The following is a 17,471-nucleotide window of genomic DNA, read 5'->3' as shown; positions in this document are numbered from 1 at the left end:
ACGCGTGAAATTAACTTACAAACTGTCGTGCCTGATTTTGAATCCCTGTTTTGATTTTCTGAACTCGTTGGAACACCGCTTGATTTTACTTCTTTTGATAGCTTTTCTGAGCTCATAAAAACACATCTTGAATTCGACTCGTTAGATCGTTTATCGGTATGATTTCGATGACTTCCATATCCAGAAATGTTAGAGCTCCTTGGGCTATTTATTGCCTCTGATTGCTTTCTGTTCCTGCCGTCTATTCGTTGAGGTAAAGAATAGCACTCTGTTTGTTTCATTGATGGTATTATCACCGTACTTGTCGTCTTTTCAGGAGATCTTTCATAAGCTTTAGTACGGCTCTCTCTGTCGGTCCGCTTGTTTGAAGTCGGCAATGCAGGTTTGGCAACTTTAGGAGGCGATCTTGACATCGCAGAATCATTGAGAGCCACATGTGCTGGTCTTTTTGTGGCAAGGTTGCTCAAGAAAAGGTATGGCACTACTACAGGGCTCTTATTGGAAAACGAGTTTGATTGGCCGAGTAATTGTGAATCCGTCAGCTCTTTCCGAGTGTGTTGCACATGTTTCCGCGGCTCGAATGAAAACGAATTTGACAATGGTACGCTTGACAACGATTCTTGAACGTCTGTAGCCATAAGGGGGGCGTCCTTTCCCGCGTCCATGTCAGCCGTTGATATTGCTAATGGTGTTTTAGAATTACTTGCGACCTCTTTGGAGACGAGTGGTATGACCTTGGGACTTGAAACCAAAGTTTTCATTTTTTCAGACCAATTCGTAGCAGTGACTTTCTCAGGAATTGCGGCGTTTAATTTCTTAGAAATCGCAGTACTTGGTTTCTGGGGAATTTCAGCGATCGTTTTCTCGGGAAACACAGTGGCCGGTTTCTCAAGCATCGCGTGACTCGGTTTGCCGGGAACAGCAACTGGCGATTTCTTGGGAACCTCGAGACTCGGTTTGCTCAGAATTGCAGCGGACAATTTTCCAGAAGAACTTGCTGTTTTTGCGACAAAAAAAGCTGGTCTCTGAACCGGCAGACAGACAGCTGTACTGTCTGGAACAGTTTTAAGTTGTTCCGGTGACTTAGTTGCCTTTGTTGAACTAGCGGATGGCTTAGGTAACAAAGCAGAGCTAGATATCTGTTTCTCAGAATTTGATAGATTATGAAGCTTTGCAGCTCCATTGTAAGATTTATCGACCTTTATATTTTGATTCTGAGCTCCGGTCGAAACTGGATTAATTTCGCTACCGGCCAAAGTCTTTTCTGTGCTCAGTTTCTCTGGCAGTGCTTCTGAAGCCGCAGTAGTATCGCTTGAAGTTTTCACTTTCTTCCTCTTTGCTGCACTTTCGCCAGAAGCATCTGAAACTGCACTGCAGTAACTTTCACCTTCTTTTCTTCGTTTGCTAGAACGAACTGTTTTCCTGGCCCGCATTTTCACTAATTCCACTGACGAGGCATCACTGGCTTTCTCACTTTTAGAAGCAACAGCCTTCTGACTCTCAACTGTCCGTTCAGCGACGTTTAGCTTTCTTTTCTTTGCATTCCTCTTAACTTCAACAGGCGCCGACAAACTCGCACGGGCCAGCTCACTGCGCTCAACTACTTCTACGATGCAATTTGCTGAGTGTGGGTAAGGGTTTGGCATTTCTTCTGCCATTTCAACGTCTGGCGTTTCGACCGTGTCTTCAACTGTCTGGCTCTCAAAATTGATCAATTTGTCTCTCATTCGATTTGGCCGAAGGGTTCTCGCCACTGCCACGTTCACAAACTTTGGCTGTTTCTCCACTGCCGTTATTTCTTCAACCTGTTCATAATCTAGCTCATCAAGAGCGACAACGGTCGGCAAATTGAGCACTTGCTTTTCCTCCGCTGATGCTCTAAAAAGAGTACTTTTCTGCTTTGTCTTCATGGTTGAAATTGAACCATATCCTTTAATTAAACCGTCTGTGGATTCCGACACGCCGCAAATTTCAGCGATCAAACTACTCGAATTCATTTCAAGTTTAGTCGGTGGCTTGAAAAACGACGGCAGTTTGTTTTCTGAGAAGTAAGCTTTCTTCACACTGATGCGAGGCTCGATCGGTATTGTCTCACTCGAAGAATGTTGATCACTTTCGCTTGTAACGGATGTAGTTTTTATCAAAGCGTCCATGGCAGAGGGTAAATTGAGACACAGTGATTGGGAAAGAGGCCTCACGGGAGCTTCAGTAGCTGCCAGTCGGCTTTCGACAGCCGGAAGCTCCTGTTCCTCGTCTTCCAAGCTGTACGAAAGTCCATGGTGTTCTCTTTCGTGCACTTCTCTGTCTCTTTCATCGTAACATCTCAGCGCGCATTCGATGCACGTAATAGGGTGCTGTTCCCTGTAATGTCTCCTGGTTTCTTGTACAGTTCCAAAGAAAAAATCCGCAGCTCCACACAATCGGCACTGTTTTGTATCAAAGTACCCTGGATCTCGTGTCTGGATTTGCGAAGCTGGGTTCAGACCATTACAAGAAGGCGATGCTTTATAATGCCTCAGCAGCCTGGCTTTGTGGATATACTCGCGATGAAATTTGGCACATTTAAATTTTTTAGCCATAATTGACGAACTGAGGTCTGAGCTTTGTGCACCTGAAACTGAAGCTGCAGTGGATACTGCGATCGAATTTGCACTGCGAATGATCGATGCACCAATTGATGCTTGCGGCTGAACTGACTCAAGAGTTCCTGGCAGTGACAAGACGGACTTGGTCTCTGGATGAGCGATTTGTCTTTCGATTTGTCTAGCGATTTGTCGTTTTTGTCCAGTTGCTTCAGATGCCGTTGTTGACGAAGATTGTGTTGATATTGATCTTCCCAGGTAAACTTGAGCCTGAAATATACTTCACTACAATTATTGAGAACAATTCGCTGCGAAATCGCTTGCAGAAACTTTTTGAAAGAGATTCATTAAAAAAACGGCAAGAAGATGAACTGTATGTCTTACACTGAACTGTGGCATGCGCATGTGGCAAGTCTCAGAGGTCTCTGCTTGAAGCTGCAACCCAGGGTTTCTTCGCGTCTGACTGAGAATGACATTGGCCTGCGACTCCTGCAATACAACAAGACCATCAAAATTCACCCCCATACTAATATCAAGCCTGTAATAAAAACTAATAAGACATGGAAAACATTATAAAAAAATAACTCATACGTCAATGTTTTAGCGTAAAACTGATTAATAAAACCACTGAATCGAGTTTGTGCTTCCAAATCTCTACAAGCTCTCAAATGTGAAAAATTCCTCAGATAGAATCGAAGACGGAGCACATGTGGTTCCCAATTGGAGTCAGGTAATTATTGATTTTGTTCTGCTCGAATTTCTTCCGTATGAATTGCCAGTTATCGAGACACCGTCTGATTGAGACACCAAGGGGAGTTGTCTTTGAGTCATAGATTTTTTTGGACTTTCCAGCTGTTTCCCTAGTCTTTTAATTCGTCTCTGGCTCTAATTACTTCCAGCGGAAACAAGTGGCGTGGGGCAATTATTTTCACACATGAAAATTTAAAATGTTTTAATAATTCCATTATTTCTTCAATTTTCGAAGAAAGCGACGGACTTTTTGTGCTCAAGTGGTTTTTTTATCAAAACAAATTTGGACTTTTTGTTCCGACTCTCGAAGACAGTGAGAAATATATACGACCGGGGTAATTTTTGTTATATTCATGCCCATTATTTTAGCAAACTTGACGGCGTATGGGCATCGATCCGGACATCAGCGGATTGCTAAGCAAGTATGATTGCACTAGACTAAATCTTGTTAATTATTATTATTTTTTAAAGAATTTAGTCAAAATCATAGGGATTTGTACCTGAGTTCAAAATCAGCAATTTAATAGTTGATCGAACGTGCAATCTGCAAGGGTCACACAGACATAAAATCGTGAGCGAGCACGAATTCAATGGGTTCTAAATATTTTGAACAAGTTCCGATTTGAAAGCATCTTATTTCCATAATCTGCTTGATCTCTTTTCTGCATTTCTTTACAAACTTGTTGCATCATTATAAATTGTTTAACTCAATAATGGCCCGTGCGCAATGATCGTCGGATTTTAATGCTGAGAGTAGTAAGTCCGTTGATTTGATTCCACACTCAGAAACTTTTAAGGTAAAATTACCCTAAATGAGTAAGACGGCTACTTCTTAAACAAGCAAATGTCAAGAAATGCCATGTAAATTTAATTTAATGGATAATGCATGTGCTTCCATATGAAATGTTTAACATTCACCGCGAAGTCAATTGCTTAAAAAAATTCGAAAAAACTATAGAGTTGATTAGTTGAACAGAAAAATGAGTATGGACCCCCAGTACCGAGCCAAGTCGGTAGTACAAGGAAAACTTATTTTGATATTGGACTCTATCGCTTCCCAAAATAAAAGCCCTCTATGACCATGGCAACCTCAAAAAAAGAATATTTTCTGGGAAATCAAATAAATTTTTGAAAAATTTAGGAAAAACTTAATAGAACAAACACAATTAGGAATGACTGAATAGCGCGAGAGAAAACAATTATACTTAAAAAGAATATTTAAAAAGAATTTTGCAAATGCTTTTCACATTCTCATTCAATTCCCTGTATTTCTTGCGGCTAAGGGTTGCTTTTCCCCTATTTCCGTTCATAAAAAGAATTTTTGATAAGCAGCAATCAATTTAATTTGTTTCAGAAGGGCGTGAATGGATGAGAGGTTTCTTTTAAAAAGATTAGTAATGCCAGATGCCACCCGTCAACGGCATTTGCTGTCCGGTTTATTCCAGCAGTTCTTTCTCCAATATGAGTCCAGAGGTCTACCGGAAAAATAGGTTTGCGAGAATTTCCTTCCAATGGTTTCGCCTTTTAATTAGGTGCATTGGAAGTATGAGGCTACCTCATCAAATTTTTGGACGATGTTGTCGTCGAGATCAAACTTGTCAGATACTATTTCGATCTCCTCATTAATTAAGTCGAAAGCGTCCGTGTTCGTTTCAACTGTTACAAAGCTTATAGCATGAAATAGGCGCAACGACAAATTGAAATTGTGATTATTTTCATACAGTCGTTTCGGTCCCACTTCGTTTTTTTTTCATGGTTGAACGCTAGACTTAAATGAAAATAACAGCCCTTAAGCAAAACTCCGGTATAAGAACTAGCGAAGGCATTAAGAGCTCCACGTTCAAAATCCAACAGAATTTGTGGTGTTTTTGGTGATGACTGATAAGCCACTTTATAGCTTTTTGTATATGTGGTGCTATCTTGTGTTTGGCAACAGTGCATAGGTGCAGGGGAAAATCTGGCCGGTTGAATAGGACGGTGTAAAGTTGATGAAACTGAATAGGGCAAACTTTAAAGGTTCTGTCACACAGCCCAACATCTTGATGTAATGTTAGATTCTGGATATTCATGCGATCTTTAAAAAGTAGATTTTCAATTCTGCTATCAACGACGCAAAAATCCTCGTGTTTTTTTAATATCTTAAAATTTCTGTCGACACTTGGAAGCACTGTGATCACTCATTTACCTTCAGTCGATTGAGGGCCAGGTTAATCGCTGACCGACAAGACAGAGCAAACCGAACGGCTTTTTCTTCGGAGACAGACAGCAGGCAGTTTGCTATAAAGCTGTTATTGACTGGTGTTTGCTCAATTTTCCTGTTTCATTTTTTGCAGGAGAAGCCTTGCAGCTGAACAACCAGAAAAAACTTATTATTGCTGTTGTTTTGCATTTATGGGCGCCCACCTTGCACAATTCCAGTGAATGTTCCATGTCTTTGTTTACTGCTTCTTGGAACACTCGAGGCCATCAGTAACAGGCGATCTCCGCATTTGTTGGGTTAGAGCACAAGAAATCTGACTCATTTTGGTAATTGTTAATCCAAATAAAACTGACATAATGAGCTAGTTCAGTTTTTGTATCATTTTTGTACATGATATTGAAAATGGTGGATTGCAACCTTTTAAATGACACAAATTTCAGAATTTGAGGCTGACTCTGCGATTGAAATTTTTGGACGTGAAAAACTCAATTTGATATCATTCCGATTCTAATTACAACTTTGAAAGATTACATTAATAATGCGGCAAATCGACACAATGCGGCGTGTGGATTGGTAAGTGGGGCAGATTAGTATAGGGTATATAATGCCATAGCGTAGAATAGTATAGGGTAGTTTGGAACAGAGTAGATTGTCTGCCACCAATTTGTAGTGCGGGATAAGTCACCACGAAAAAACAAAGCGCGTTACACTTCCCTCATCAAAGTATAGAGCGAGCAGTCTAACCAGAGTCATGTTGGGTCAAAATAGTAGTGCGAGAAGGCGCACGTCCATAGATGGACCCATGAGAGAAAAAAATTCGTTTGAAAATTTCAGATAAAAAAAGAAACCCGAGCATATATATTCCCCCACTTTCTTCGAAAGTCGGAAAAAAATCTAAGATATCCAAAATCTACTCCCCTTCATGATGTTGCCTTAATTACAGGCAGTTTATATGGAAGCAATCAAAGAGGTACGATCTGAAAAATTACTTGCTCCCAATGAGATACTATCTTAATACATGGGAGAAAGAAATGTCTCATTTTATACATGGAGAACCATCTCGCAAATGGTAACCACATATGCTTCGTAAATTTTTTTTGTATATTAACTTACATCTTCGCTCAGGTAGGCAGTTGTGGGCGCATCAAGAGAACACTCACTTTCCTCGTCACTCGACAGAAACACAACTGACGCATCATGCATTTGAACCTGGCAAAGAGCCGATGATCGTATCGTACGCATCAATTATGATCACAGTAGTATAGTAAGGCTAAATCATGGTGACCACATTTTTGAGAGAAAAATAGTGACTATGACAATTTTCGAATTTTTTTGTTGACCTTTTTTTAGGCTGCCAAATTAATTTTTCAAGCTCTGCCAAAGCACTAAAAAGTCCCTGCTTTGGCCAAAAAATTTATGCGCCGCAGGCATAATTTTGAATAAACAGGCTTTTTGAAAAATTTTGAAAAAATTGCGTTTTTTCGGCGCGCGTTCCCCCCTGAATATTAGTATATTTTTCAAGAAAAATTTTAGGGTCTGTCACCAAAAACCGTTCTAAATAGTGACAGACAACGGTTTTGTAAATCGTGTTAGACCCCAAACTGGTACTTCAACATTAAAAAGAGAGGGATATAAAACAGGCATATTGGCATATAATTCAAGAACTAAAATAATGAACAACGTTACTAATCGTGTCGCAGTAAATCACGATTTTTGGATTAAATTAGCAGGTTAGAAAGTTTGTTTAATTAAGCGAGGGATTGGACGCAAACAAATACTATATTTCGCTATTTTCTTATACAATCAAAAAAGTCTTCGACTTTTTCGACAACACCAAATGCTGCCTACCTACCTGGTGAGGGAGACGCCGAACTAATTTGTTTTTTTTTTCTCAGACTTCTTTTCAATAACACCAGATAATACCTCCTGTGGTGGATGAGGACGTCAATTACATTAAACAAATTTTCATACAAATAATTAAAACTACAGTATCATTTTTGTTATTTTTCAGCATTTTTTGTTTTCTTATGCGTGAGAGTTTTTTAGTTTAACAGATGATGCGAATTTTGATACCAACAAAAGAAAATATGAAAAACATTCTAATTTTCCTCTCGCAGTGAGGAGACGACAAATTTCGAACTCAACGATTTTGAAATTCGCTTTCTCAGACTACTAACATTCAGATTTTTACGACAACATCAGATGTTACCCCCGCAGTGAGTGGAGAAATCAGTTACAGCAAACAAATTTTGATACAAATGATATAAATTACTGAAATGCCATTTTATTAGTGTGTCATATTTTTTTTTGTTTTCTTTAGTTTTAGAGATAATGCGAACTTTGGTAGGCTTGAAAAAATTAAACATAGCCAACTGACAGTCGGAAAAGAGTAATGAACGCAATAAAACTGAAAAAAAAAACGGATTCGTTTTTTCAAAAATCTTCAACTTTTGAATTTATAAAAAAAAAATTAGATGGCCTTAAAGCTCTTTGAATTTGTAGAGCAATAATTGATGGACACTTTTTTGTAAGAATTAATCCAATTTGAGAAAAAAGGATCATTAGGTATAACTTTTATTTCTCTGGTAAATCTCAAAATTAATTTCCCATTTTCATAATTAGAGCTCGATCACGTTTTTCGTGATCTTTACAACTTTGATGTTCGATAGTAGAGTTTGCCTTCCTTTTAACAACAAAAATGGGCTCTTTTTCCTTCCCCCCCACCTCACTCAAACATAATTTTATGGTCTAACGAGCGGTCTTACAAGGTTAATTATGGAGACCAAATATGTTTGCCATGGCCTAATTAGTCTACATGCCAATTTTCATGACAATCGGACAAAGTGAACAGTAACTTCAAATATAAAAATTTGCAGGTGGGGAGGAAAAGGAAAAAGAGCCCAAAAATGCACTAAATTTAATTTAAATCACAAGTCAAACCACGAAAACTCAAAATTGAGCATGAACAAGTTTTAAGACTTTTTCCTGAAAAAAAAACCAAAAAAAAATCAGCAAGACCTTTATTAGAGTCTTCACTACTTTCAATAATCTCAAATATGAAAACTAGTCTCTATTTGTTAAGTGGCGATTTCGAATCTGAAAATTATGAGAATGATTTTTACATTTAATTTTAAAGTTAACGAAATTCGCATCATCAATTACATTAAATAATTCTCAAGCTTAAGAAAACAAAAAAATACCGCAAACTAACAAAAGTGACATTTTTGAATGTAAATCATTTGTGAAAATTCGTTTATTGTTATCGAAGTTCCCAGTCACCGCAGGGGGTAAAATCTGGTGTGTCTAAATTTTAGTAGTCTGAGAAAACAAACTTCAAAATAGTTGAGTTTCAAATTCGGCGTCTCCCTCACTGCGGGGGAAAACAGTGACAGACCTTTATTTGTCTAAGATAAGTTTGCAAATCATTTAAGTTTCAGTTTCGGAGAACCCACTCATCGCGGCTTCAGTATCTGGTGTCGTCGAAACAGTGACAGAAGTTTGTTTGTCTAAAAAAATTTGCGAAATATTGGGGTATTTTTTCTATGTGAACAAAACACTAACTGCACAGATGAGTTTGGTTTATAAAAATGCTATCACTTTATTCGTAGGCTGATTCATAAATTGGCAGAATTGTGAAAAAAATGTGAAGGTGGTAATAAGATTGAATAGTTTACCAAACAATCTATATTTTTGATTAGATCGGCTTATTTATAAGTGAAACAAAAAAGTGAACACAGCAATTGCGATATGCTGAAATTTGATTGGCTAATTCTAGCTAGTCAGATTGAAGTAATATAGTTTGAGTTCAAGATGTTCAAATCTCGTTTTTGGGCGCAATAAGTAAAAAGAAAGAGAGTTGGAGTGAGAGTTTTTTTGGCTGGTTTAAGTTGAGTCTTTGAATTTTGCGGTTTTCAGCCAATAAAAAAAGTTTAAAAATTTAGCTTGGGTGAGTTATTTTTTGTCTTTTGAGTCTATTCAAGAATAGGTTTAGTGACCATTTGGACGAGAGGACTCAAAAAACTACAAGTAGAAGAGAAGGTAAATAGTCTAGTTAAATGTAGAGAGCGGAAAATTTTGATATAGGCGCCTGATTGTAGACAATGTTAGTGGTCCGCGCAAGATACTTTGGATTTGATGCCGAGTGGGAAGGAAAATTGCAGACAAAATATTGGCAAAGTGTTGGGGAGAGATGATCTCTGTATGGGGTTCTGGTCTATCTACCGTTCAGCTGGTTGCTTAGCCAGCAACTGATATGATCGGGGAAAAGGGTTCGTCAGTGAAACGATAAAAGTGTATCATTGAAGAATGGTTCACGCAATCGAATGCTTTTGATAGATCTAGGGATTCGAGAACGGTTCTGTTTGAGGGTCCTTTTTGATTGACGCAAAGGAAGTTCAAATATTTTCGGTCAAATGCAAGGTGCGGAAGTCGTGTTGGTGCCTTTCGAGTTTTTGGCTCGTTGAGTAGAGGGAAAAATTCGATAAAATAAGTGGGCAAACAGGTCCAAAAAAATTGGAAAGAGTAAGGTCTCTTTAGCTGCTTGACAAAGGGAAAATTTCCCAATGAATGGAAAATGCGAAGCGTGCACACAAACGTTTTTGAGTTAAATAGGGTACTCTAGGGCAGTTTTCTTGAGATGTTTCAAATGAAATACTGTTAGTCTACAGTAACAAAAGCTCGAGATGGACGTGCTATTTTTGCATTTCTCTACTTGTACACTATAAAACAGGCGCAATTGTTAGGGAGAGCTGTTGAGCAGTTCTCACAATCTTACAATTCCATTTTGAAAGTTCTGATAGCAGTGACGAGGGTGAGTCGAACAAAAAAAGCGTTTTAAATTGAGATGGGTGTGCGAGGAACTTGGAAAAAACATTGTGGTTTGAATAGAGACCCTAGAGAGCCTTGACGGTATCCGGATTCCGGAGGTATGTAGAAGTAAGCCACGGAGACTTTTCCAGAGAAGCAATGTAGATCCTAATCCTATTTGTATCTAGTTTGAGAAAAAACTCAGGCGCCTTACCGCCGAAATTCTGTTGTAATAACCGGAGACTGTTTGAGGAGTAATGGGATGATAGAGTATTGTGAGCCGTTGTTTCCGCAGGTGAAGATCTACAGACTTGCAGTTTTGGTACGCAAACGGTATGGATCAAACAAACACCGACCGTCGTCACTTCAGCCGCGACTACTATCCCATTATTGCAGAGCTTGTCTACGTGGATGAAGAGGGTTTTATCAAAGCCACACACTCATTAAAAAAGGACGGTATTTTGTGTCTCCTAAGAGAGGCGATAAGCTAACTCCGCGGAAACGACAAAGTGATCGCTGGTTTAATGGAATTTTCACGTGTCGAATCTTCAATACACCAAAAGAAAGATGAGATAAAATCCATTAAAGAACTAACTGAAAATTCGTCGACTCAACAGCAACCTTCGGCAACTATGGAAACAGTTCTAAAAGAGAATCTTGGTACCATTTGCGAAAAAAATGATCTGCTCAAGCCAGTGGAAAATTCAACGCCCCCGCCAAATATCCAACCGGTAAACGGTAACAACGATGTCCAATTGCCGAAACAGCTAAGAATCGACAAATCCAAAGAAGCTGGCAGTGGGATTGAGACCACTGAGTATGAAAATGACAAAGTGACAAGCGTCCTTAGTCACGTAGGCGTTAATGCAACAATTAGCAATATCACGCGCTTGGGAAAATTCAACAAGGCCGAAATCGACCTCGACTTTGCTGGTCATATTATCAAATGTCTGGGATGCACGATTAGTTATGTCACGAGCGCCTAAACTGAAGGAACGGGAAGATAAAATCTTCATCTCCAAAGCACTGAGAGCTTCCGAAAGGGAATGTGAGCGCAAGATATATGACTCAACTGATAACTATTAGAAGTCGGTTTTGAATCTTCTCTTTGAGAACAATTTCCAGCAGCTGGTTGACTTCCCCACAACCACGTTGCATACTCTGGATGTCGTCCTTGTAAACAGCGATTTCATTCTCAATGTTGAGCCTGCAACTGACTTCACCAACGCATATTCCGTTAACGAGAAAGCGCCTCAACCAAAACCACTCCGACAAATTACAATGTCGCATTCGTGTGCTGCAGTCGTCAGTGGACAACGATTTAAAGAATGATCAATCTTTGTATGAACATGATCAATCTTTGTATGAACAGGAAAGAGCGTCAGAAAAACCAAAAACTGTTTACCACCTGTTTTACACTGGAATAACATTGAAGCAAACAAACCTACTAGTAATTGTAATCTATTTAACCAGTTTTTCCAGTCTGTTTTTCCAAAGATGTTGCGAGGGTTCGTAATATGTGCGGTCCTGAACTTCTTGACTTCGACGTTTCCGATTATAAAATAATGACAATAACAACCAGGCTAGACGTAGGCAAGTCCCGCGGTCACGATAACTTGCCACTGGCTTTATTCAAGAAGACTTTCCCTTTGCAAACCTCTTAGTCAAAATTTCAGCTCTACTAAGAGAACAGGTTGCTTTCCTTCGCAGTGGAAGATTGAGAAAGTCAAGACCTTACATAAACAAGCTGAGAAGCGAATTGCAAACAATTATCGTCCTATCACATTATTAGACATTGCATCCAAAATCCTTGAGCGCTGTATATTTGACGAATTCTATCCTTTCATTAGACCACTTATACCAAACTCACAATATGGTTTCCTAAAGCACAACTCTACGATTATTCAATGAATCTGTTACCTAGACGAGATCTATCGCGAGACAGACAACCGGAATACGGTGGAAGCCGTATATATAGATTTCGCTGAAGCCTTTGACGAAATTAGTCACTCTGTCTTGCTTAATAAGCTGCGCAAATCGGGAATTTCTGGAAGACTCCTAGCGGTTATTAAGAGCTATCTTGCTGACCGTAGACAGTTTGTTAAAGTGGACAAATACTACTCTTCGCTTCTGCTTGTACTTAGCGGTGTACCTCAAGGGTCCATCTTAGGGCCCTTACTTTTCTTACTTAATGTAATCGATATCCCCGATGGGTTGGTAAATGCAGTGTACAGTTTTGCCGATGATTCAAAACTACTTTCTTGGCACTCCGTTAACAGTTTGTGCCATCTACAAGCCGATTTCTACAGAATCCTGCAGTGGTGCAACGACAACTGTATGATGTTACATCCTGATAAATGCCACCTTTTACTTTTCTCACAGCGTTATTGTACCGTATATGTAGCAGAAAAAGAGCTCACAGTCGTCGACAGCCAGAAAGATCTTGGTATTCTTTTCTTATCCAGCTTGTCATGGTCCCATCATATTGAAAAAGCTTACAAAAAAGCGTTGGTAGTGTTGTTTCTTATAAACCGTAATTGCTCCGGTATTTTACCTCGAGTTCAGAAGTTGAATCTATACAAGACCATGGTGCTACCAAAACTCTTGTATGGCTCATCTGTTTGGTACGCCAACATCAGAAATTTGAAGGCCCTCGAATCCATACAACGCAAAGCTACCAAGTAGATTCTCTTCGACAACGACTTGTCATACTATCAGCGCCTTATCAGCGTCAACATGTTGCTTATTTCTTTGTATATGGAAGTTAATGATGTTTTGTTACTGTTAAAACGTGAACTACAAAAAATCAAGACACATTTTTGGTACCGTACATGTCGACTTGCACAAATTCTGCACACATCGGTGAATGTTCTCGAATTCAATGGACTCAAGAAACGACTGCTGAAATACTATCAGAACTTCTTCATGAACAACTACAACGACCTCAACTCGTGTTCTTGGCGCATACTGTGTCTCTGTGCAACTTGCCGTCAGTTGACTTCTTGACTTTGTTTTGACGGGGAGAAATCCTTTCACCACAATGGTGTAAATACTTCAAATAAATAAATAATGTGATAATAGAGTTATGTGCGCAATTTTGAGTGGTGTTGTTAGTTGTGGTAGTGTTGAGGGTATGAGTTCACATAATCGAAGTCTTTGAGGGCGGTTCATGATTTATGAATCGTGATTTTTTTTGACGTTGGGTGTCTTTGAGTGGTAATTGTAGTATTAACGAATTAGGATGTAGACATTTTTACAACAACTCGAAAGCAAAAAAAAAATGAAATTTTCTTCCCCAAACGGCCAATACTAAAGAGTACTAAAATGGCTCATGCCAGTGAAAAGGCCTAGTGTTTTGACTTCCACGTATTGTCCGTTGATTGAATCATCTTCTAAGTAAACTCAAAAAATTCGAAAAAAAATTGACTTTTCAGATTTTTAAAAATTACTCCCCCGCACGCTAAGTAAAACACTTACATAGTAGTTCTAAATAAGTAGCCCCAAGGCAATTGGATTTTATTTTGTGTCAGATTAAACCGCTGCTCATAGGGTAATAGCACGGAATATTTCGCGCTGTAATTATCCCAAATTGGCTAAGCTGGCAATTATCAAACCCTCATAACTTTACCAAATAAACATTTTTTACATTTGAGCTTAGGATTTCAATAGAATTCAGATTGAAAAAATTTGGCACTATTGTCACCTCAAATAAGCGTCATCTTTATGGTGTAACTAGGGGTAAAGAGGAAAAAATATGAGGACCACATAAGTTTGCCATGGCCTAAATAGTCAGCATGCCAAGTTTTGAAACCATGGGACAAAGTGAACAAACATTTTAATCTTATCAAATTGCAGCTGGGGGATGGAAAAGAGCTATATCCCGTCAAAAATTGCTAGTTAAATAGAAGAAGTTCACCTGACGAAGAAAAAACCATTCCAAGCACAAATATTTGGTCACTTTATTCGAAAGTAAGGACAATTAGCTTGACGAAAATCAATTTCGAAAAAATGTAACGGGATAAATCGGCATGCTTAAAAAATTGCGCTTACGTTTTCATCATCATAGATAACTCCTTAAAAGCGCGCATAAATTAATCCCGAAAGTGGACTTATTGACAATTTCCTCAGAACTTGAAGATTGATTCCAGGTAATAAAAATATTTTTACATGAATTCAACCGTTCATACTTTTATCGGCGCAAAAGTTTTCGTTGAAAATTTGGTCAGAATAAAAACCTTCACAATTATATAAAATCCGTTTTTTTTTCAAAAGTTATAAAAATAATTGGCCAATTGTGAAACTTCCCATAACACTGAAAATTCCGGAAACTTTTTTACAATTCTCCATAATGGATAAAAATAACGGCTAAGTCTATTGTTTCGATTACTAAAATTCACCCAAGCCCTCGCATTCCGCTATTTTTTCGAGTGCCTGGAAGACATGAATCGTTCTTCATCATAGCAATGTTTGGCCAGAAAACATACTCCAATGGTTTTTAAGCAAGTGTTTATAAATCATTTTTACCGAATATCTATATCATGCTTGAATTTCAAGCATAAGCACTAACCCAAAATTTGCTTACCAGTCCATGAAAAAGCAATATCGTTGCTTGATTAAATCCATTGATTCAAAATCATACATAACGATGTTCTTTCTTGTGACTAGTTGTGAAGTTCATCCACTAAAGCCACCAAATAAACAAAACAGCAATAAGCTACCTTCAATTCGAATCTTTGGATTCTTGCCAAACTGATGTTTACTTAAGATAAATGTTGATCGACAAACAAACTTCAACGCCTACAATAATACGTTCAGCTACATTACGGATCAATGTTGAAGTCCATCGAATAAAGAGATGGGTATTGCAATATTCGTTCCAGTCTCGAATTGCATTTGAACCAAGAATATTTTAAAAGGTAAGGACTTCAAGAGACCTATTAATTATTCCAAACTAACTTGACTTAACTTATGGCGATCGACCAAATCGCAGCTAGTTAGAACAAGACTGCTCGTATCAGGGCGAAGACCTGAATGTTCCGACTGCCTTTTAATGTTTATGGAGCAGTAATAACCTATAAAAAAATAAATGTAATAAAATTAAATTAAATTTTTTTTTCTAAAATTTGAAATTTTTTAGGAAAATTATCCCCCACACGCCATATAAAATACCAGCGGATAGATTTTGCTTCTTGTAACAAATGAGTTATGGCAAATAAGCTTCTTTCAACCAATTTGGAACGATTTCTAAGACGGATTAAATCTCCGCTTACGCGTTAATAGTGCGAAATATATCGCGCGTTAATTGTCCCAAACTGGCCAAAATGGCAATCTTTAAAACCCCATAACCACAGGTGAAATATCTTTTCAAATTTAAGCTCAGGATAACAATAGCTTTCGAATGATATAAAAAAATTCCGTCAAAAATGGCTAGTTAAAGGTCGAAATTTGTCTGAAGAAAAAAAAACCCACCCGAGCACAAATATTCCGTGACTTTCGTATTGAAAGTCGGAACAATAAGGGGTCTTTCTGAATGTTGTTAGGACTTTCCTATTCTTATTCAACAGACAAAGTTTCTTTTACTCGTAAATAAGTTTATTATTTTAAATATAAGAGACACACATCAAATATAGAACATGATAGTAATAGTGATGGCAATGGGGATCGTTTGGTATATTTTCGCTTGGCTTATACACCGTACAGTTTCATATTTTCATTATTCCATCTGATGGTTAAACCAATCAGAAAAAGACAACATATGTCGTAATGTTTGCTTTTGGTGATATTTTATCAACCGAGCAAACACATAACTTCAAGCTAGCATATGGTAGAAGTTTAAGAATTGTGTTTCTGATTTGAATTCAGAACATAATAATCGAAATAATAAATATATGTTGATTTAAGTAGCTAGCTAGCTTAGAAGAATGTAATAACTGTTTATTGCAATCGTCAAGAAGAGAATTCGATTAACGAACAACCCCATACCACCACTTTTCAATCTCAAAATAATCATTTTTTTTAGCCCACGATGAGCAGACAAATTGGATCCCTCCATCGCTCAAATTCCCACCCAGCCAATCTCCAAACTCAAATCCTAAATATCCCACTTTTTGCTTTTTCGCCGCCCGACTCACCAGTTATTTAAGTACCATCAAGCACGAATTCTGACACTAACTCAGATATTTCAGTTTTTCACACTATCTCACAATTTAATAACTCCGATGTAGAAACTCCCGACGAATTCGCAGACTCCGAACCATCTCCCTCTACCCATACCCAGACCAACTCTTCAGTTTTTTCAAAACCCCCCTTTCAACCCATTCAAGCCAATCATCCATTCCCATCACTTTCCACTCCTTCTCACGCTTCCCAAGTGAACCCAACCTATTCTCCATTTAATTCCGACAGATCGAATAATAACTCACCAGATAATATATAAATTTCTGAAGAACTTCAAAATTTTATTCAGAACATCTGCCAGCACTAACCGAGCTTACCACACTTTTAAGAGAAAGTTTCCAAATCACCCATTCACAACCAAACCCGGAACAGCCAGAGAATATGTCAACCACCCAGACCATACTAACACAGCATAACACCTTCAAGTAACCCTACCTTTTTTTCCACAATATACCTTAAATACTTCTACCACTACTAGTGAACCACGAAATTTTGTTGATGAGCACGTTTTAATACCAACACTTCATTGGACCGCTTATTACAACTATACTAACCCTCTTTATCTACCACTCACTAATACCACAGTAGATATCGAAAGAAATAAGAATGAACTATATAAAGTCACCACATCACTAACACCCGACAATTTACATATGTCGAATATAAAAAATTATTAAAAACATTCACCGCACCCGAGCTAACGATTACTCAATTGAATACTACGATCATATCATCATCCGTCCTAACCAAGATCAGTTTTTAGACGACGACCGTTTTGCAAACCCGCAACTAACAGAAAAGTTTTCCATTAAAACCCCATATCTATTCACACTTAATATTTTGATAAAAAGCACGATCATATGATTTCAGAAGCACTAGTTGACATACAAGCATATGAAAGCTTTCATGATAACTTTCAGTTATTTTCACTAACCTTTCACCACAGGAACGCGATT

The 17,471-nt window shown here is 38.1% G+C and overlaps 1 protein-coding gene across 4 annotated transcripts in view; it reads right to left on the bottom strand.

Moving 5' to 3' along the window:
• Positions 1 to 17,471, bottom strand: part of LOC134847935 (uncharacterized) — a 55,486-nt gene that overhangs the window by 19,301 nt on the left and 18,714 nt on the right. For 2 of the 4 annotated variants that reach the window (XM_063865227.1, XM_063865228.1), the window contains exons 2-4: positions 6,646 to 6,741; positions 2,967 to 3,071; positions 20 to 2,852 (exon numbers count right to left, since the gene is read on the bottom strand). In XM_063865227.1, coding sequence (XP_063721297.1) covers positions 20 to 2,852; positions 2,967 to 3,071; positions 6,646 to 6,741 — 3,034 coding nt within the window. Of the gene's footprint in view, positions 1 to 19; positions 2,853 to 2,966; positions 3,072 to 6,645; positions 6,803 to 17,471 lie in introns of all 4 variants that reach the window. The other 2 variants (XM_063865229.1, XM_063865230.1) reach the window with 2 other exon arrangements.

Source organism: Symsagittifera roscoffensis, chromosome 6, assembly GCF_963678635.1.
Source record: "Symsagittifera roscoffensis chromosome 6, txSymRosc1.1, whole genome shotgun sequence".
In the NCBI taxonomy this organism is placed as follows: Eukaryota; Metazoa; Xenacoelomorpha; order Acoela; family Convolutidae; genus Symsagittifera; species Symsagittifera roscoffensis.
The sequence above is the reverse complement of the archived record's forward strand: the minus strand, read 5'-3'. Positions and strand labels throughout refer to the sequence as shown.